At 29.6% G+C, this 21,372-nt stretch overlaps 3 protein-coding genes and 1 long non-coding RNA gene across 12 annotated transcripts; 2 read left to right on the top strand and 2 right to left on the bottom strand.

The window, feature by feature from the left end:
- Positions 1-369: 369 nt before the first annotated feature.
- Positions 370-7,695, bottom strand: LOC122524679 (sodium-independent sulfate anion transporter). Of its 5 annotated transcripts, none has more exons than XM_043647059.1 (10): positions 7,427-7,695; positions 7,002-7,239; positions 3,638-3,861; positions 2,419-2,614; positions 2,125-2,345; positions 1,483-2,047; positions 1,176-1,402; positions 918-1,091; positions 689-851; positions 370-585 (listed from the first exon to the last, which is right to left on the bottom strand). In XM_043647059.1, the coding sequence occupies exons 3-10, from the start codon at positions 3,854-3,856 to the stop codon at positions 431-433; spliced, it is 1,920 nt and encodes a 639-aa protein (XP_043502994.1). In that variant the 5' UTR covers positions 3,857-3,861; positions 7,002-7,239; positions 7,427-7,695; the 3' UTR covers positions 370-430. The 5 variants fall into 5 exon arrangements, with proteins under 5 accessions (XP_043502994.1, XP_043502993.1, XP_043502997.1 ...); XM_043647058.1 differs by having other exon boundaries at positions 7,002-7,223; XM_043647062.1 differs by having other exon boundaries at positions 3,638-3,857; positions 7,002-7,223.
- Positions 6,769-7,527, top strand: LOC122524681. The gene is made up of 2 exons (XR_006305599.1): positions 6,769-6,920; positions 6,991-7,527. It is a non-coding gene; the product is annotated as an uncharacterized LOC122524681 (long non-coding RNA).
- A 180-nt stretch (positions 7,696-7,875) lies between the features above and the next one.
- LOC122524810 (M-phase inducer phosphatase-like) lies at positions 7,876-12,062 on the top strand. Its single transcript, XM_043647256.1, has 6 exons — positions 7,876-8,320; positions 8,800-8,917; positions 9,110-9,520; positions 9,596-9,738; positions 9,814-11,460; positions 11,574-12,062. Exons 2-6 carry the CDS (start codon positions 8,805-8,807, stop codon positions 11,870-11,872), a joined length of 2,613 nt encoding a protein of 870 aa, XP_043503191.1. The 5' UTR covers positions 7,876-8,320; positions 8,800-8,804; the 3' UTR covers positions 11,873-12,062.
- A 410-nt stretch (positions 12,063-12,472) lies between these two features.
- On the bottom strand, positions 12,473-16,365 carry LOC122524808 (sodium-independent sulfate anion transporter-like). Of its 5 annotated transcripts, none has more exons than XM_043647255.1 (11): positions 16,228-16,365; positions 15,940-16,145; positions 15,247-15,569; positions 14,984-15,138; positions 14,469-14,766; positions 13,880-14,192; positions 13,619-13,780; positions 13,411-13,548; positions 13,190-13,335; positions 12,887-13,081; positions 12,473-12,808 (listed from the first exon to the last, which is right to left on the bottom strand). In XM_043647255.1, the coding sequence occupies exons 3-11, from the start codon at positions 15,379-15,381 to the stop codon at positions 12,545-12,547; spliced, it is 1,806 nt and encodes a 601-aa protein (XP_043503190.1). In that variant the 5' UTR covers positions 15,382-15,569; positions 15,940-16,145; positions 16,228-16,365; the 3' UTR covers positions 12,473-12,544. The 5 variants fall into 5 exon arrangements, with proteins under 5 accessions (XP_043503190.1, XP_043503185.1, XP_043503186.1 ...); XM_043647250.1 differs by having other exon boundaries at positions 13,408-13,548; positions 16,228-16,364; XM_043647251.1 differs by having other exon boundaries at positions 13,408-13,548; positions 15,940-16,100; positions 16,228-16,364.
- Between the last annotated feature and the right edge of the window lie 5,007 nt (positions 16,366-21,372).

The following is a 21,372-nucleotide window of genomic DNA, read 5'->3' as shown; positions in this document are numbered from 1 at the left end:
TTCGATACGTTACAATTGATCAGTCAAATAATAGGTAAGTAAAAGGGAGATATTAAATAAATCATCTTGCATTTAATTATTTTAAATAATAAAAAAATTATTCAATGAACAAAGATCAAAAAAAGATATTTTATCAAAACTCCATTCCCTATGCTGATGATAAATGAAATAATATGTTATATATGCAAGTGATACGAGGAACACAATTACTCTTATATTATATTATATAAAATATTTCATATCGATAAAAAAAAGTATAAGCAAATAAATTCATTCGTATACTCAAATATAAATCACAAAAATAGTTAAAAAAATTTCACGAGATTCTTTTGTTATGTTTATGTTAAATAAGTGCAAAAATCTTTAAAGTTATTGTGCTATAAAAAAAAAGGATAATTGAAATATATTTAGGTAGAAACAATTATACATTTCAACTAGCCGTAGCATGTAACAATGTGGTTGTAACTTCGCTTAGTTCGTGAGTAGATGATCGATTATTTCTGTGAACAACTCCTAAATTATTTAACAATAATGGCTCGTTATTTTTATCCTTAGATAATTCTAATAATTGTCGGGATGATTTATCTAAAAGTATAAAATGCATTCATTACGGCTGATAATTTATAACAAAGTAATATATCAAATTTGTAATTATTAAAAAATATCAGTTCGTAAATCAATAAGTTACCTTGGCTTGTTGATAATAAGTACGAAAGCTCTTCTTGAGTAGAAACATACTGAAATTCTTCACCGCACGCACCTTTTAATACGGCAACAACATCGGATCGTGGATTAAAGAAATATAGGCTTTGCTTACGATTATTAAATTCGCCGATTAGCGTTGCTATGCCCTAAAATATCGGAAAGAAATTAGATGATCTTATATAATATTTTCTATTTTCATAGCAACATTTTACCTTAGCAGCTGTAAAATCTGCACCTAGGACATATCTGCAATCAACGACCACTGGCAATTGACTAGAACCTTCTTTTACTCCTGCATCACCAACAGATTGTTTAATAAAATCTACAGCAGGAAAATATAAACTATTTCCTGGAGTAATTAAAAGATACTCCGCACCAGAGTCGGTCTAAAAAATAAAACATACGAACCTATTGATATATCTAACATTTATTGTTTGCTACAATAACAATTGATAATTAACTTTACTCACGGTACACTTATCCACGTGTACGGTTGGTCGTGCAGACGGATATAATAAAAATATCAAATTAGTCCCGACACCCAATAAAATTCCATATTCCACTCCGATGATGAGGCAAAAAAGGAAGGTAACAAACATCGGTATGAGATCTTTCTTGCTAGATTTCCACATGAGCTTCACGACCTCGTACTCGATCATGTATATAACGGCACAAATAATTACTGCAGCTAATGATGCTAAAAAAAGTTAAAATGTAAGTATTGTGATTGTAGTTGATTGACATAAATGACGACTATAAAAACGTATATTATTGAACCTTTTGGAATAAAGTAGAAATATGGAGTGAGAAGACTAAGAGCCAGCAAAATCAGTACACCAGTGTAGAGACCACCCATTGGTGTTTTTACGCCGCTAGCATGATTCACCGCAGATCTACTAAAGGAGCCTGTAACGGGCATTGCACTGGCGCAGGATCCAAGAAGATTACAAATCCCCAAGGTAAGGAGTTCCTGCGTGGCATCAATTTTTCCCCCATTGGCGAATGCTTTCGCAATAGCTACATTGCCGAGTACTCCGATAATTGGAACTAATAATATAGACGTTCCTAATTCTGAACACATTTCCATAAAGCCAATGGTACGATTGTTAACGTGAGTTGAAAATGGTGGTGGACCAAATGATGGGAGACCGGATCGTACTTTGCCAGTTAGAATAAAAGGATTATTAGACTCGGACGTGTTCAAATTGTAAGCAATTACTGAACAGATAATGACGATAATAGCGTTTCGTGCTGTTGAAAGCATCCATATTGTTTTAGTCAGTATTCGTTGACAGGTTGATGCTTTTTTTTGATCGGAACATAATTTGATATCCTTCATTTTCTATAAATAAAATGTAAGCAAATAAATGAATATTCTATAAGAATTAATGAACAAATGTTCTAAAAGATAAGAGTTACCCTAAATGATAACAGAATGATAATACAAGTGAAACTCATCACGGTGTCCCAAGGACTTATCTGATAAATATTTTGAAAGACTTTTATCAAAGTATCTAAAAATCCTACGGATGTGATCCTTAATCCCAAAAGACCTTTTAATTGAGAAGCTACTATGATAACAGATGTTGCCGATGTAAATCCTACTGTCACTGGTACGGATATAAAATCGATTAAGACACCTAGAAAAATGAAATAAGGATGGTATCAAACAAATATTGAATAAATGATTATTCTCTTGTAAAAAATCTTCACCTAAATGCAAGCAGGCCATTAGTAGTTGTAAACATCCAGTTAAAAATGCAAGAAGAACAGCAAAATCTGGACTTCTTCCTTGAACATATTCATGGGTCATTAAAGCCATAAGTGCTGTTGGACCGATGGTAATATCTTTACAAGAACCAAATATAACATAAACCATAGCACCGATAAAAGCGGAATAGAGCCCATACTGTAAAAAAAAATGCAATTGCATACTCTACTGTAAAAACATATAAGAATAAACATTGATTTCAAAATTTACGCAATTATATTCAAGCGACGTATGTGTACGTATTCATCTCACGGATCAGCAATTACAGCAACATAAATCGTTAATAGCTTTTTTATCTTTTAATAAAACAGAAATCAATATTCAATGACGATTCACTTGAATTTTACTAATTGAGATAAGAGGATTAACCAGTTTTATGAATAAAAAAGAATCATGATTAATCAAATATAACAATACACGTAATATACATACATTTGTTAATAGTAATATATTCTTAATCCAGCATTTATTATATAAATTATATGTATAAATTATATATTACGTTGTTACAAGTATTACTGGATATGAAATGTGTACTATGAATTTAGAAAATATTTAATCAACCCGATTAGAAATTATTTATAATATCAACATAATATCTCGTAAATAAACGCTTTGAATTTCTCATACCAGATATATACACGTTGTACATAAACTTTCACCGCATATATCATAGTATTGTTCCGTGCTTGAATACGATCGAATCTATCATTGTTAACAAAGTTGACGATATATGAGAAATAGTTTATATTATGTGATGTGGTATTGTTTCTAGATCATACCATTTTACATCAGATTGATGAAGCATATATGCAAAGTTTACTCAGTAACTGGATCAGATTATAAATCTGTTCCCTATTTTTAAGTAGACAAAAATTATAAAGGAAAATTTTGCATTATTTAACAAACTCTACTGCAAAATGAATTTTTACATGAGTTTATTGAGTGCAGTTACAACTTTTTTCTATCTTCAAAAAAAAACAAATATATAATTTGACCCAGTTACAGTTCTTCTACATAGATATATAGAATATCAACTTGTCATTGTGAAAATGTATAAAAATTCGAGTTGACGCATAGTCAAAGGGAGAAATTTCATTCGCATGAGTTAGAAAGGCGTAACGAGAAAACACAAAGGATGAGATAGCCATTCTTTCGTACCTGGGGTTCCAAGCCGGCTAAAGTCGCATAAGCTAATCCTTGCGGCATCACAGTGAGTCCAACAGTGACACCGGCGATCGCATCGTTGAAAAATTTTTCCGAATTGTACTTAGGTAACCATTCCAAGATCGGTATCCGTCTTTTCACAAATTTCCGAAAATATCTGCTGCATGATCTCGTTTTAAACTTTCTTTGAACTTCCACTGTATTTTCCTCCATACTACCTTCGAAACAAAATCGTTCATTGTATTAAATAATTCATCTACAATATTTCGCGAAATATTCAAGCTTTAAAATAAATTAAAACAAATATGTATAAATCGTTGATACAAATGAGAAAAATTAAGAAACATGTTTTTTTCTACAAGCTTTTTCACAAATTCTTTTGTAAGAATACATAAGAAACAGTATTTTATCTATGAATATTTTGGGGAATTATGTAAAAAGCGTACACAGACGAAGTGTATTATCTCTTTGAATAACTGAAACTCTTTACTTGGAATTTGTATTCATCGTTATTCATCGGCTATATAATTTTGCAATTAAGACAAACCTTGAAATATATGCATATGTTTCCCGTTATGTAAAGAATCAAAATATGTGTATCATATTACAAATATGTGATAGAAAACCACATGCACCTGTATTTATTGTTAGTATTATATACACACACTAATAAGAATAAGTATATAAATTTACGATCAACCGAAAAGATATATTTGGTCGTAATATTTTTTGTTTTTGTTTTAAAGTCCATCGCGATGACGACATACAACTTTATTTCTGTTTTCATTTATTCTAAATTAATCAATCTCGACTGCTTTTTCGAATGCTTTACGGATAAGATACGATAAGAAGTTTCCTCATATGGTGGAGGCAAAGAAACAAATTTATTAACTGGATCATTCGAATATCTAATTTTATTTTTGTTCTCTCTCTCTCTCCCTTGTTTTCTTTCTCCGTTCGTTTGTTCTCTATTTACTTATGATTTTCTCTTTTAATGCAAAAGTCAATGAAACAGATTTTAATAAATCACGAGCAAAGATAATACTCATGAATAAACTAGAAAATTTTACGAATGAAACAACGACATTCGAGTTTATCGAAAAGCAAAGTTCGTAAGGTTGACTTGTAAAAACCGAAAACATTCGAAGAACACGTATGCACGTTGACGGAAGAAGAAAATTCGATGACTAATTTTTTATTTATTATTTTGATATATTATAATATTAATGATTATAACTCGTGAAATTGAAATTGAAATTACAATTTGAGTACACAACGAGGTTTTTTAACTTTTATCATCAAATGCTTGATAAAATATCAACAACTTATCGTTTCGATAATCTTTTGCACTAACTTCCTGTAATCCCTTGTTAAAGTCGAAAAAGAATAGAATTTCATTAATAAGATATTTTTATCAATAAGTCTTAGTTAGTATTATTTTGTTATTAAATTTCGAACGAATGCATACGTTTTAAATGATTTCAATTCAAAGAATTCCGCATGTGTTCATAATCATCAAGTTTAGAGAATTAGATACTTACGTGACTTTTTACTTAATAATTGGTCAATTATAAAATAATATGTAAAATTATCAATCATTATTAAAGAACCCTGTCGTTTTTTTTATTCGAAGACGTCTCTCATTAGAGTTTCACTCGAGCATGGAAGCACTCATTAAAGCAAGCTCATTTACGAATAAAATTTTGTGCAATGTTCGAAATAATAATACCATTTTTTAAAAGGTAAGCATGTATTTGTTTATTATTATATAATAAATATATAATTATTGTTCGCGGTTTTCTATTTTTGTTCAAAAAAAAAAAAGAAAACGAAACAACGATTTTGATATATCGAATGACCCGTTTTATTTCTTCCTCCAAAAATAAACTTACGAGTTTTAAGCAATGATCTAGTAGTAGTCGATGCGTCGATAATTACGAGGCTACGCTATCTTCCGTGCAGCTGTATACCAGAGGGAGAAATCTATTTATTCGTGCACCTGCCCTTTCACGTGAATTCATTCAAGAGATTCTACGTAACTTTACATATTCGATAGCAATTTAAATTCCAGAAAAGCAAATGTGATTTTTAACTTTTTCGTTATTCGCGATTACAAAAAACCGGTAAATATTATTCAAGACGAAATAAATATTTTCGATGCGTAAAATCGGATTCTTAAACTCGAAAGAAATTTGATCCATAAGAACGGTATAATTGATGAGTCGATTGATTTTGCATCACTGAAGTAGCTTGAAATTGTTCAACTACCTTCAATATCTCTCTCTCTCTCTCTCTCTATCTATCTCTCTCTCTCTCTCTATCTATCTCTCTATCTTTCTCTCTATCTCTTTGCACACTAACGGTAAAAGCTTGTTGAAAAAAAAACGCTTGTATCGGGAACGCTATACCGCGTGTCACTCACTGAAAGTTATCCGGGGCTAGTTGATCGTTTATATAGTAACGCGAAGGAGAGAAGCGAAACTCGCGTATGGACGAAGGAAAAGTTGGCTATCAACCTTCCTCGCTTTTTAAGCCTTACGTTAATATACAATGAATGAACGTGAGAGGGTACGCCTCCTGGGAGTACGATTACGTGCAAAAGTATTGGGACAAGTAAATCCGTATAAATAGTCAGTTCGTGTTAGTCACAGTTGAACGTTACGTCTTTCTTTCTGTATACGTTAAACTAGATATGTGTATTACTATGTATATATATATAAATATAAGCTTAGAAACATAGCAACACACTACATAATGTCAGTGCACTTCGAAGGTGATCGTATTGTAGTTTTTGTTACTTATTTAAAACCTCTTTTTATTATGTCTTGCATTAACTCATACTCATGCTTTACAAGGACAAGAATTTTTTATGGTAATTATTTATATATTGTAAACTAACGTGATATTGTTATAATAAAAATTGAATACCTTATCAAAATAATTAGTAATAACTTAGCAAATAATACATTAAATAACTAAGCTTATATTCAATGTATTTTCCTCGAGTAAAATCTTGATTCTAAAATGAAATATTTTTTAAAATAATTGAGACCAATTTTCTATTCTGAATAATTAACTTAATTTCTAATGAAATAAATTAAATTGGCATAGTTTTCGCGCCATTTGATTCGATACCCATTCATTCGAGTGTATACAATAGTAACTTACTCTTATTGGACAAGGTAATAAGACGCACACAACGTAGAGAAAATCGTAATCGTTTAAGGCGAGCACAAAAACAAATGATTTAAAGACACGATTTGCTAAGTAAAGAGAAGTAATAGCCTTGAATAGTTTTTCTCTAATTTAATTACACAATTAGTTGGTAACAAATTTCATAATTCTAGGTCATACATACCTTTACTTCGATTTCCTTTCGTACTGGAATCACCGAATCGGACGCAAATGAATTTTTCTTGTTCTACCAATCAGCGAAGAGATTGTCTTTACAAATACCGCGTGATATATCACGTTGACAGCTGATAGCGTCCATCGCTTTCATTGAAGGGCCACGACTACTTGACCCTTTCCGTTACACAATCGAAAATAAACCGCATCGAAATGACGGCGTATGTATCTACTACCAACGCAAATATCTTGAAATAATATTATACATGTGGTTGACTTCTAACTATTCATACAAAAAACCTTGCTAAAGAATAATAAAAAATACATCATTTATATTTGTTTACAATATTAATAACATCGATATCAATACTTATAATGGAATATTTTATATATTTATTGAAAATATTTCACGTTAAGACATATATGCATACATACGTCACATTTTAGGTTACACGATTAAACACACCTAATATTTTATAACCTAGAAAAGCGATAATTATTTCTGCTGAAATAAAACTTGATGTTTGGATAGTCGACACTTTTCTTTAATTTTTGATATTTTAATCCATATACATTACATTAAAAAGTAAATGTCAAAATCCGGTACTTCGTTATTAACGGTTATAAACTTGACGTCACTGGTCTCGATATTTTGCACATTTATTTGTATGATTTTATTGCGCAAAGATGGCATTGCAATCGAGACTTATCGACAGACGATAATATTTTAAAGATTTTCTCATTATTGTCTCTTTCTAAATTACTACGATAAATTTAATAATAAATCTATCTTTTTGAATATAATTATAATAATATAAAAAAGTAATTTAATTGTTGTTTATTATTCTACTGAGACTTTTTGCGACAGATATTTTCAATTAGGATATAAAATCTATGATTTGTTTATTCAATGAAATTAATCTTCACTGTGATTGGATGAATCTGCAATAAGTTAAGACCAATGAATAAAACGGAGTTTGAAATTTTGCAATCGTTCACATTTCAAACTGTAGGCGTGGATCAGTTATGTACAAGTTGTTAAACGTTGGCTTTCTATAAAGATTGACATTTAAAACTTATTATATACATTGAAAATAATAACATTCATTTTGCACTTTGTAAAACTTCCAATATTTGAATCGATATACGTTTGAATTTTTTTTGTTATCCGGTATCAACGAAGTAAGCAGAAAGTTTTCAAAGTAATGACATCTCGACATTATACAGTGTGCAATTATTAGATTTTTAAAGTACTAGAATAAAGAATTTTGTTAGTGAAAAATTCAGAAGAATAAATATTAAGTGAGTCTGACGATACATTATTAGGTGGTAAGTATAAAATATATTATTCGTTTGTATATTTGAAAAACGTGTATGAAGCATTGTTATATTGCGTTAATTTTTTTTAACGCGACTCACATACCACTTTACCGTTTTAATTTATATTTTTTACTATTATTCTTTACGTCATTAGAGTGATTAATATTTGTATAATTTTTGTATTATTCATTGTTTTAATATGTAAAGAAATACTTTGTGATGCAAATCGAATAACCGTTGATAATAATACGATTTTTCAACTCTATGCTATGAGATGTTGCCATGTATATATTTTGTTCGACCTATGGTGTTTTTATTTGATATTTTGTTTATGTTTTTTTTATCTATTGCGTATTATATTTTCTTATATGCTATATATATATATTTACTGTGTAGATATTAATTTAATATTAAATTAACTTATTCACCCATTAGTTATATTTGTTAATAATATTAATTATTATTATTACCAATCGTCTGTACGATAGGTAAAATGGAATATCAAAATAAAATTTTACAAGAGACATCTAAAAAACAGCAGGTAGCTGTTATTAGCAAGTTGCAAAATATGCAGTGGCTAAAAAATAATGTATCTTTACCAGGCTAGTATGTTCAATTTATTCATTTTTTAAGAATGTGAACATATTATATAATTAGATCTCTTTTAATAAATTTATAAAATTTTTGTTTTGTATAATTAGTAGATTTTATATTAACATCCATTATGAAATGTTTTTATTAATTTATCATTTACTAAGAAATGCATATAAAAGATTATAATATTTTGTTGCATTGTAGTGTAAATTCAAGACAAATAAAGAAAGGCGTAGACAATTTAAGAGATCTTGAGACGGTTAAGTCCGCTCATACTTCTATAAACAATAATATAGACTTACCAAACTCTAATAATACTATTTTTATAACGCATGACAATAAATGTAATTTTGAAACTGAAACTGACATAACTGAAAAATCAGCTGTATTAATAAATGTGGTATCTTCTTGGAATTTAAAAAATAAAATAGAAAATAATTCTTCGCTTTTAAATAAGCAAGAATTAGATTTAAAAAAATTTGAAGGAAAGGAAGTAATTAATATGACCAATATTGATAGTTTGATCATACAAGATTTTAAAATGAAATCTAAGTTGGAAGAACGAGAAAAGGACAATTGCAGTATGTTAAATATTGTAACAGCGGATACAAGTCAGTAAGTTGATCATATAATTTGTAAACATTCAACATAATACTTGAGTTGCATATATTTATACATTTCAATAATTAGAGATGCTGTAGTATGTAATCTTGTTCCGCTGAAAGTACAAGACAATATAAGTAAAACAAATCAAACAAATGTTGATGATAAAAATAATAATGATAAATTGAATTCAACATCTAGTATAGTAATGACAACAGTATTAAAAAAAGGTAATCAAAAGAATTCAATTGTATATTTATAAAAATTTTTATTGTACGAATCTTATATTACTTATATTTTATTAGATAACAACCAAGAAAAAAGCAGTAATAATATTAGTTCAAAAGAAAAAAGTCCAGATCTATTGTGCACTACTAAAAAAGATACATGTAGTCTTAATTTATCAAAAACTTCTAATTTTTCTGGTAAATCTAAGAAAATATATGAAAATCAAAATGTTACAGTTGACAATAAACTCAAAAATGAAATGAAAGATTCTAAGAAGGAATCTGATATGAAATATTCTTCAGAATCTACATCAAAATGTGCTAATAAGAATGTTAAAGAAAATGGACAGAATAAACCAATCATAATTAATGTCAACAGACAATCTAAAGTAAATCGTGTGAACTCTTCACATAAAAAAACAGAAAATAAATCAATACCGAAAACGTACAACGATTCATCAGAAACTACACAATATTCTGTTGTTAAGGAGAAAAAATATACTTCAAATTCATTTCAATCAATACAATTAAAAACAACTGCACAACCATTTAATATAAATGAAGAGTATTGTGTTATTAATAATAAATTAATAACTTCTGATAATAAATCTGATAATACAAAACCACATGTAACAATGGAAACTGAGCTAGTTGCAAAAACACCAACTCTGAAAGATGAATGCATAAATAAATTTATTGATGATAAATTAGTAACTAATACTGTAAAACAAGAAACGAATACATCTTCTAAAGAGATAGAAAAAACTGATGAAAATACTATACAAAATTTTTCATGTAATCACTTCGTTAATGAATGCATAGAACAAAAAGAGATATGTATAAATCCACCTTTGCAAGATTTGCCAAATTTACAAACGAATAACCAAAATATTAAAGAAAGTACTCACAATGACTTCTGTGATAGTAATCCGCAATTTGATAATATGTATTCTACTAATGTTTGGCATAATTATAAAAATTTACAGCAAAACATTTATCAACAACAGACACCTTCACATCAAAATTTTATTCATCCCATCTCTGATCCACTTATAAGAAGTACTCCAGTAAATACTACTTTACCCTCATTAATTCCTAATGTGTCCAATTCTGATGTAAATGCAGTGCATTTAAATCAATATGGAAATGTACCGACTATACAAAACAATTCAATGAATGCAAGTTCCATGTCTAATCAAAACTTACCTACAGATACAAAAAATGCAAATATGATGCAATATCAAATGCCAAACATGGTTCCATATAATAATTCAAATCTAGTTAGACCACAGCCAAATTATTGTGCACATCCTATGACAATCCCAGATGAGCAATATAACTCACATGGATATGGAATGAATCCTTTATATTACATAAATAATTGCCCTTGCTGCAGAAATAGTTATTATTTACTTTCCCACAATTGGAATTTATCTAATGTTTATCCAGTACCATTAACCATCGTTACAAATCCTAATCAATGCAATTGTATGTTATGTTGTAATCAATTGCAATCTAACAATATGATCTACAAAAATCCTGGTGTGGTAACACATAACCCATCTTATGTACGGGCAGAAGTTCCATGTGAGCAAAATTTGCAAAGAAATTTTATTAAACCTACATCCAAGGGTTGGTATAATGATATAAGTTTAAAAAACAATGAAACATGTAACACTAAATTACAGATACAAGAAGTCATAATAAATATGCAGGAACAAATAGGTAAGTGAAATAAGAATTTAAAAATTGAAAAAAGTATATATTAGAAATTTGTTCTATTATTAATAATATCTATTTTGCTTTTTTTAATGCCTTAATTTTGTAATGTTACATAGATCAAGGGCAAAATACTCAAGATAGTGAGTTATTAAATAATAAAGAAATTAATAATCTTCCAATAATATCACCAAAAGATTATATGAATTATGGAAGCAGTTTTCTTGCAAATAATAAAGCCACAAGACCTCAAACAAAGTATAATGATATAAAAGAATCAACTCAGAGTTATAATTCACAAAATAAAAAAGGCAATAGACGCTCCTTTCTCTCCAGAGAGTATGTGTCTAATGCAAACATTGATTGTGGGAAAAAGACATTTAAACAGCAATACAATTCAAGCTATAAAACACAATAATATGGTTATCTTTTTTTTTTATATAACAGTTTATACAATTGGTATAATTAATATAAAGTTCTTCTATTATTAATATTCTATTCTAGAAAACACTTAAGCAGTACATTTATCATGACTTTCAGTAGGGTATGTCTTTTTTTTGATTAATAATAAAAAAAGCAATTCATATATTTGTGAAATCTTATGAAAATTTATATTAAAATATAAGCAAGTCTTTTTTTTTGGAACAGTATGTTCAGCAAGTTCCTATATTTATGTGATAAAAACCTGACTTTATGTTATAAAAAATTATTTCTTAAAAATGTTTTCATTTTTCGTTGTACTAATTCATTATTAATTCAATTAAATAGATTAAAGATGACAAAAAAGTTAACGTATAAAAACTTTGTAATAAAATAATATATAGAGACGAGTATATCTAATTTTTAATTTTTTTTTTATATATATATATGAGACATTGTTATTAATTATTATATAGTTTATACACCATTTTCATTTTTTGTATTAAAAATAATAAAATCAAATTTTGTAATATGTGCATTAAACCTATGTTCTTTTTTTTAAATATTATTCATTAACATATTTACAAAACAAACCTGTAGGGGAATTATGCAAAAAATAATACTCTATGGTGTCATATTATTTGTTATCGATGAATCGATATAAAATAAATCACAGATTTGTACTGGCGAACTCGTCTCTCGCTTCGACGACAGTCTTTCTTATAAACTCATCAGGTATGGTATATGTTTCTGAATCCATGCGCTTAATTCCATTGAACTCTTTTAACATAGTTAACAACTCCACATCTGTTTTTGCAATAACGATCGGCTCGTTAGTAAGAGATTGTATACTTTGTAAAATTTCTGTGATCGGTCGTAATAATATTAAATAGCGATTGTTATCTTTGAAATCTTTGACCAGAGTGCTAATGCCCTATAAAATAAAAGAATTATTAAATTTATTAACAAACAAAAATCAAAAAAATAAAAAGTATATATTCTATAATGTTACCTGTGCCGCAGTAAAATCGATTTTGTCGATATATCCGCAATCCAGTACTACATATTTCATATTTTTGGAATGTATAAATGATTTTTTATGCTTATTATCGTTTAACGTTTCAGTCAAGTATATCCTCAGATAATCAACTGCAGGAAATAAGAGTCCAGCGCTTGGACGAACGAGAACGTAATTTGCTATGGGATTCTACAGCAATAAAACATATAAAAAGTAAGCTATATTTCTATTGTTTGAATATTTAATTATATATTGTGTGAGCTTATATATTACTTATAATTATTTTTCTTTACTGACTTTTCTATATTCGATGTACATGGTTGGTCGGGCATTGAAATAAATTAATATAAGTAGGTCGATTGCGATGCCTATCAAAATTCCCAGTTCAACACCGGCAAACAAGCATGCGAAAAACGTGATGAAAGCCGGGATAAGATCTTTTTCTTAAAAAAAGAAAAAAAAAATTAGTAAATAAATTTTAAATATTAATGACGAATACAATCATAAATTTTTACTACTGCTTCTCCAAATCGGCCGTAATATATTTATTTCAACCATAAATATGACTGCACTTATTATAACTGAACTTAAAGTAGCTTTGGGTATGTAATAAAAATATGGCGTTAATAGACTTAGAGCAAGTATAACCAGAATGCCTAGAAACAATATCAGCCGATTAATATTATGAATATTATTCATTAAATTACGAAAATATCAGTGATTCACCTGTATAAAGTCCTCCTAATGGAGTTCTAACACCAGAAGAGTTGTTTACGGCGCTTCTGGAAAAAGAACCAGTAATTGGCATGGATTGAAAGAATGAACCGATTACATTACAAAGTCCTAAAGTTAACATCTCTTGCGTGGCATCCAAAGTTTGTCCGCGTGCTAAAAAGAAATCCATGTAAGTGGTACAACAATATAAAACATTTATTTGAATTTTTAAAGAAGTAAGAGTAAACAAAAAATGATATATTAGAAGCTTACAGAAGGCCTTGGCGATGGCAACATTTCCAATAATAGAAATCAATGGTACAACAATAATACCAGACCCAAAATGTTTACAAATATCGAGAAAAGTTTGAGTTTCGTTCCCGATTGTAATCGTAAAGGATGGAGGTTCCACTCGCGGTAAACCTGCATCGATATGACCTGTAAGAAGGAAAGGTGCTCCATTCTGAATCTCAAAGATATACGATGCCACGGCACAAATAAGAACAACAAGAGCATTTCTTCCTGTTCCTAGGAACCAAAAGAACCTCTTTAGGAATTCGTTTCGAAATTTGATATCCTTCAGAATCTGCAATACGAAATTAGAAATAAGATCTTCGGAGATTGTAGATACAATATAAAAGTGATTTTAAAATTGCACGCTATCTCGTAATCACTGGCATCATCAACTATTTGTCGAGTTCATTGATTCGGGTTCTTTTCGTATGCAAATAACGGAATTAACAAGAATCATTTTTTAATAATTCGTGCATAATGACATTTTGATTGTATGCAAATATGTTTATGTTATAACACAAGTACAATCTACGAACACATACACTTGTATTGTCGATTATATACAAACCTTTAAAAGCAGCAAAACAAAAATGCAACAGCAGGAAAGAATAAGATCTGGAAATCTCGTTTGATCAATATTATTATACAATTCCTTCCATATATCTATGAAACTTTCGGCGTGTATTTTCAAACCCAAGAGACCCTTGATTTGACTGCAAGCGATTATTAGACTCGTTGCAGATGTAAAACCAGCAACAACAGGCACCGAGACGAATTCTACTAGGAATCCTAATCGTAGAATACCAAAGATAATAGTTATGCAACCTGATAGGAAACAGAGAAGGATTGCATACTCTGGAATTCCCCTGAAAAATAACAACTCATACTTTTCTATATAATGTTTTATTTTGATTACGTGTTAGTTGAGATATTCTAAAATTAGTTTGAATCAAATCATTTATCAAAGACGAACAATAAATATATTTTACGGAATATTTCATTTCTATACACTTTCATATATTTTTTGTCTGTAGTGCCAATATTTGTCTGAATGAAAATAGAAATTTTTTGTATCATTCTTACCTCGCATAAGTGAAAGTCAGTAAGGATATTAAAGCAGTGGGACCGATGTTGACCTCTTTACAGGTACCAAAAACGATATAAACGAAGCTTCCTATTAGCGCACTGTAAAGGCCATACTGCGGAGTAAGACCAGCCAATCCTGCATAAGCTATCGCCTAATTGATAATAATTAAATCCAGAAAGCAAAGGACATGTTAAATCATTCGACCATGTATACGTCGTTGACGTAACTTATAAACGTAATCACATGCTTTTGAAAGTACCTGAGGTATCAAGGTCAATCCGACTGTGAGACCCGCAACGAGGTCACCGAGCGCATCTTTGCCTCTGTAAAGAGGTAACCATTTTAAGAGAGGAATTCTTTCCTTAATTATTTTTTTAAAGCTGATCCCAGTCATGTTTGTTAGTCGATTACATTCGTTACGTTGTCCTTTGTAAGCGAATAGGATGATTACTTGTCTTCCTTTTCTTTTTCTTTTTTAACGTTACGACGTTGCGACGTTCGGTGTCAGTAACAAGTCGTTGTTAAATCGTAATAAAATCGACAATAAAGAAGCATCACCGACTTTTTAAAGATCTTCGCCAACTACGCAATGAAAAAGATTTTTAATCGTGCCTTGAAATATAATCGCTAACGTTAGGATTACTGTACTAACTACTTAAGCGGACAGTTTTAATTGTCCTGCAAAGGAGACAATTCTAATTAGCCAATTTGTACGGAACAATTGGCGGGTCTTAAGATCGACACACGCGGTAAGCTACGTTTAACTGAGCTTATTCCAGGTGGTAAACAGTGAAACCTAACGTTACCGATGTTATTTTAAAGTGTCTTCATTATGCGAAAATATTGAATTAAGTTTGTTTTTAATTAATGACACATATAATGAATTATGATTAATAAGAACCTACTGATGAGAAATATATTGATTCGAAAATAAAATATGCAATATTTATACTTGCTGGAATGATAAAACATTAGCAGTTTAACGATTAATCACTACTGACTCCCCTCCATCGATTTCTGACATTCTTGAGGATACTCCATTAAACTCGTTTATCTTTACAGAACTATAATTATATCGATAGTTTCTCTTCCACATCCGTTTTTTTCTCTTTTCTTTAAAATCGAACGAATCAAATTTAATTACTAAACTGGTATGATCTTAAAAATACAAAATTACAAATAGAAATAACAAATAGATTTAGACGGTTGCGTTGTTTTTAGATATTGTCACGAAACTCACAGAATCTTTTTAAAGAGAAGATCGTCTCTCGTATGATCTACCTGTTCGACACACCGATCGGATCTATAGCTTCTCTCGATTGGCGCGCACCTCTCTTCCGCGTGCTTCTGAACGCGACAAGTGTTTAAACGTCAACGCATGCGTCGTGGTTAAACTTTTCGTTTTCGTTTTTGTTTTTGTTTTCGTTTTCGTTATTGTCGTGGCTATCATTATCGGTCATTGTCATTCATTCAGAAACTAATAGCCATTATCAATTTTGTCAAATCGATCCCTTTTTTCCACGCCTCCGTGACTTTCGGTAATTTTGAACACATCCGGTTCTCTCTCGTTCATTACATTTCCTTTTATTTTGTTCTTTCTATACAAGGAAAATTGGATTAGTTTCATTTCTACATTGGTAATATTTGTAGAAAAGTATTTGTTTCAAATATCCTCCTATAATATCTAAAAATATCTTTTATCTTTGCTCAGCTTTTTTTTTTCTTTTCAATAAGATTTATATATTTTAGATAAACCACGTACTGAAACGTGACGTATTTTAGTGCAATTTGCGAGATGTTAATGAAACGAGTACATTATAAATACACGTGCTTACGTTTAACATGATTTCTTTAGTTTAATTCATATATTTCATGTAAGTTTTCGTTCTTCATACTTATGTATTAAAATTATTTCTTCCAAAGGAAAATGAATTATCATTATTTAATAATTTAAATATATATTTGTGCCAAATATATATATATATATATTGTATATATGATGATTCATGGATGTATTTATAGATTTGTAAGTTTAATATTCCTTAGAATTTTTCCTCCTTTCAAATGGTAACTGGTTTTCTTAGATCCACTTTTATCCGTTTTTTAGCTAGAAAAAATTATTTTATCACAAAAAGAAGGCATTCGTATAGATTATCTTTATTAATGTTATTATAATTAATTTTGTTTAGTAAAACTTGGATTTATGATATTAAAAATATCTTTTAGCAATAATTCTCCGAATTGATTGTTACTTCCTTGTAAAATAAACTATAGTAGTGATTCCAGGTTGGGTCGATGTTCCGTGTAGAGTTAATTCAAGTTCATTTAAATTCTTCGTATGTACTTTTTTACTATGTGTGACAGGTAAACGCTATCGCAAGGACGATGTATATATGTATTGAACGTTCTTGAACGCGAATAAACATTACATGTACTTTTTTTAGATCGTCTATGTATAAATATCAACTTGTACAACCTTCACTGTCCATATAATTTTTTTTTTCTATCAAAATCAAAGTTATTGACGAAATTTTTTGTATAATACTTATTGACTACAAATAGAAAATATACAAAAAATAAATACGCAAGAATAATTACATCAATTATATTGGAAAGGCCACCCACATGAATTCTAATCAGCCAAGGTTATAGATATGCGCTTAGTTATGTGTACATAGTTATATAAATATATTATACATTCGCGGGTAATTATTCATATCATTCCAAGAAACATTTGAATATCTTTATATAATTTCCAGAGAGCAGTGTGGACACGTTGACCAAATACAACTTTTATTTTCAATAATGTCTTGCAACAGTACGAAAGCTATTAATAAAAAATAGTAATGTCATCAATTTGCTAAGAGAGTGAACTTTGTGAAGTTGTGTAATGTGTAAGAAAACTGTAACAATAAAACAAATTATTTATAGTCCACATTAAAAGAGAGAGAAAATAACGTTTAACTGCGTTGCTTATAAAGTTTAAAAGACCATAATTTCTTTTTTTTCATTAAACCTACAAGTGTCTAACCCATCTTATAGATTGTAATGATGTTGCTCTGACTTCAGAGAAATCAAATAGAAAAATATTTTGTTAGTTATTACTATTTGCGACACTCATAAGATCGTAACATTTGGATTTATATCTTGTACGTATTTTCGCATTAGGTATTAACGAACAAGTAATTTCTTTAGTTAAAAGCTATTCATTTTAAAAATTTATGTATCGTAAGATTTTTAAATTTTTTGTTTCAATTTTTTGTTTTTTATCTGCGATATTTTATCTTTTATTTTTCTTTCAAATTTATGGATAGACATAAAAAATGTAAATAGAATAAAATTATATACATTCTTTAAAGATTTTAATGGATGCATTTATTTAGCCTTCTTATTTACTGCACAGAAGAAAAAGGTTTGCATCAATCTCGAAAAAAATTTTTAATTCTAGAAAATTTATAGAAAGACAGAGGTTTTTCTAAATTCAATATGATATCGGTCTTTTCTTTAATCTCGTAAGTCTTTTTTTCTGTACCTGTTCAAAGACAATCGTTCTTAAGGAGTAAACTCCAGTCGTGCGTCGGAACTGACACACAACTTTTTTAATTACCAGCCGTATATAAAAATAGTTCGTATGTTTTACGTAAAAATGCCTTAACTGTTAAATTATAATTTTTCTTAAAAATATATTGTACATGCTTAAACCTTAACATTACACTTAAATATGAATGACTATGAAGACGATTATTTAATTCAAACGGTGAGCAAGTAAGCTACTCGAGTGAGCCACTATAGTGGCTCATCGACCTGGAAAAAATAATCGCAAAAGCCACTTTAGTGGCAGGCCGGCTAAGGCCTATATCGGTAATTGCAGTGTTCTACCTTTATCTTACTTACCGTCGGTAACGGTAATTTTTACTTCTCAAATAGCGGCCATCGGTAATAGTAGATTTAAAATTTTTTTTACTCTACGTTGGTAATATTTTGTATTTAGGTTCCTGACGGTCAATATTATTAAAATACAAACTCTCATTAAAAACGGTCGATGTTTTATAAATAGGAATCTACTATTACCGACGGTCATATATTTGCAAAGCCGGAAAGTTACCGACGGTAGCAGTTACCGACGCTAGCAATTACCGACGTTCGATAAGATAAAGGTAGAACACTGCAATTACCGATATAGGCCTTAGCCGGCCTGCCACTAAAGTGGCTTTTGCGATTATTTTTTCCAGGTCGATGAGCCACTATAGTGGCTCACTCGAGTAGCTTACTTGCTCACCGTTTGAATTAAATAATCGTCTTCATAGTCATTCATATTTAAGTGTAATGTTAAGGTTTAAGCATGTACAATATATTTTTAAGAAAAATTATAATTTAACAGTTAAGGCATTTTTACGTAAAACATACGAACTATTTTTATATACGGCTGGTAATTAAAAAAGTTGTGTGTCAGTTCCGACGCACGACTGGAGTTTACTCCTTAAGAACGATTGTCTTTGAACAGGTACAGAAAAAAAGACTTACGAGATTAAAGAAAAGACCGATATCATATTGAATTTAGAAAAACCTCTGTCTTTCTATAAATTTTCTAGAATTAAAAATTTTTTTCGAGATTGATGCAAACCTTTTTCTTCTGTGCAGTAAATAAGAAGGCTAAATAAATGCATCTATTAAAATCTTTAAAGAATGTATATAATTTTATTCTATTTACATTTTTTGTGGCTATCTATAAATTTAAAAGAAATAAAAAATAAAAAATATAGATATAGATTATGAAGAAGTGTGAAAAAAAAAGTTGAAAAATACACATACTAGAAATACCCTTAGAACTAATCACACAATAATAATAGTGTCATTAACGTTGAAATATTTCGCTTCGCATAAACTATTTAATGCGCATTAGATCCGCTCGTTTCCGGTGAACGATAATCGTTAGGAATGTTTCAAGGAATAAAATAATATGAATACTACATTTCACAAATGTAAGTATGCATATATATATATATATATAAATTTACGCATTACACGAAGCATCGTACTCGATCTAAGAATTCTCGGGTCGTTGATTTCTCTGAGAAAAAGATAAACGAAAAGGTGTATCTTCAATGTCGACATATCTGCTTTTCAACCTCACCTAAATTAGTGTAATAATATTTTATATTACTTCATATCTGTCTTTACTTTTATATTTATTTTAATTAAGATGCTAATATTCATTCAACGAAGTGTTACTCATTATTAATTCTTAGGAATGAATCTTCAATTTATTTTGATAAATTTTAACGTGCCTAACGAGCCAAAAGGATACAAGGATAATAATATTAGCTATCAAGGTTGCTCCTAGTTTGTTCTAGCGAACATGTTGTAACAACGATCGTGGAATATTTAACGAAGCATTTTTTACTTTCCTCTTCTATATAAGTAAAACGTCTTTGAGCGTATACGTGCTAATCAATAATATTAAACATTCTCTCTTAAGTCCTTAGACCAAAATTAATAAGTATATACTACAATATAAAATAAATAATTAAACATAGAGAATAAAATTATGAAGAAATGAAAGAAAGACATAAAACTATGTTTATCTATTCTTTAGGTACTAAAATTCACCCACATAAAAAAAAATAAAGAACTTGATCTTTCGAGTCACGCTAACTTGTAATACCCTTTTCGCTTAATTACAATCCAGTAATAATATCTGATATAAAACCCCGTCTGCTTATCGTAGAAAAATAACACAAGTAATGCTCGTAAATAATAACACTAATTGAAAACGGGTCGGACTCTTAACTCTTTCTTTCTCCCTCTCTCTCTCTCTCTCTCTCATTTTCAAAGGGATCAAAGGGCTAAGTTGGGATGGAAGAAAGAGAGAATCTAAAAACAGAGGAAGGGAAGGGTTATAGGTTTAACGGCAAGTTTAAATCTATTTTTCGACGAACAAAAGTCAATGATCTTTTTTCAAATGTTCGAAATGGAAAAAGAGAAAGAGAGTATGGCGCCTGAAGCAACTTTACGAAAGGAATAATGACCCTTGTGAATAAATTCCATCTACCTACGTAAGATACTATATTTATTGACTTCGCACTGAACGGACTGGTATGTTGAGTTGGTAGTGTAACAGAGAGGGATAAGAGAGAGATAAGAGAGGGGAGAGATCGAGTAAGATCAAGTTCAAGATCAATGATCGAGGATGAATATACGAGGACAAAAATAAGAGAGGATGATAAAGGTAAGAATTCTTTTTCGGTTAGTGGCGTCTACTCTGGGCCAAGGCCTTTCCTATCAAAATTAAAATTCATCTAGTCGATCGGTTTGAATAAGGCACACTTTATTTCCAAATCACGCTGTGACACACAGTTTGTTGTGAATTTAATGAGTTTTGCTT

The sequence above is a fragment of the Polistes fuscatus genome, unplaced genomic scaffold, assembly GCF_010416935.1.
Source record: "Polistes fuscatus isolate 324 unplaced genomic scaffold, CU_Pfus_HIC Scaffold8, whole genome shotgun sequence".
Lineage (NCBI taxonomy): Eukaryota > Metazoa > Arthropoda > Insecta > Hymenoptera > Vespidae > Polistes > Polistes fuscatus.
The sequence above is the reverse complement of the archived record's forward strand: the minus strand, read 5'-3'. Positions and strand labels throughout refer to the sequence as shown.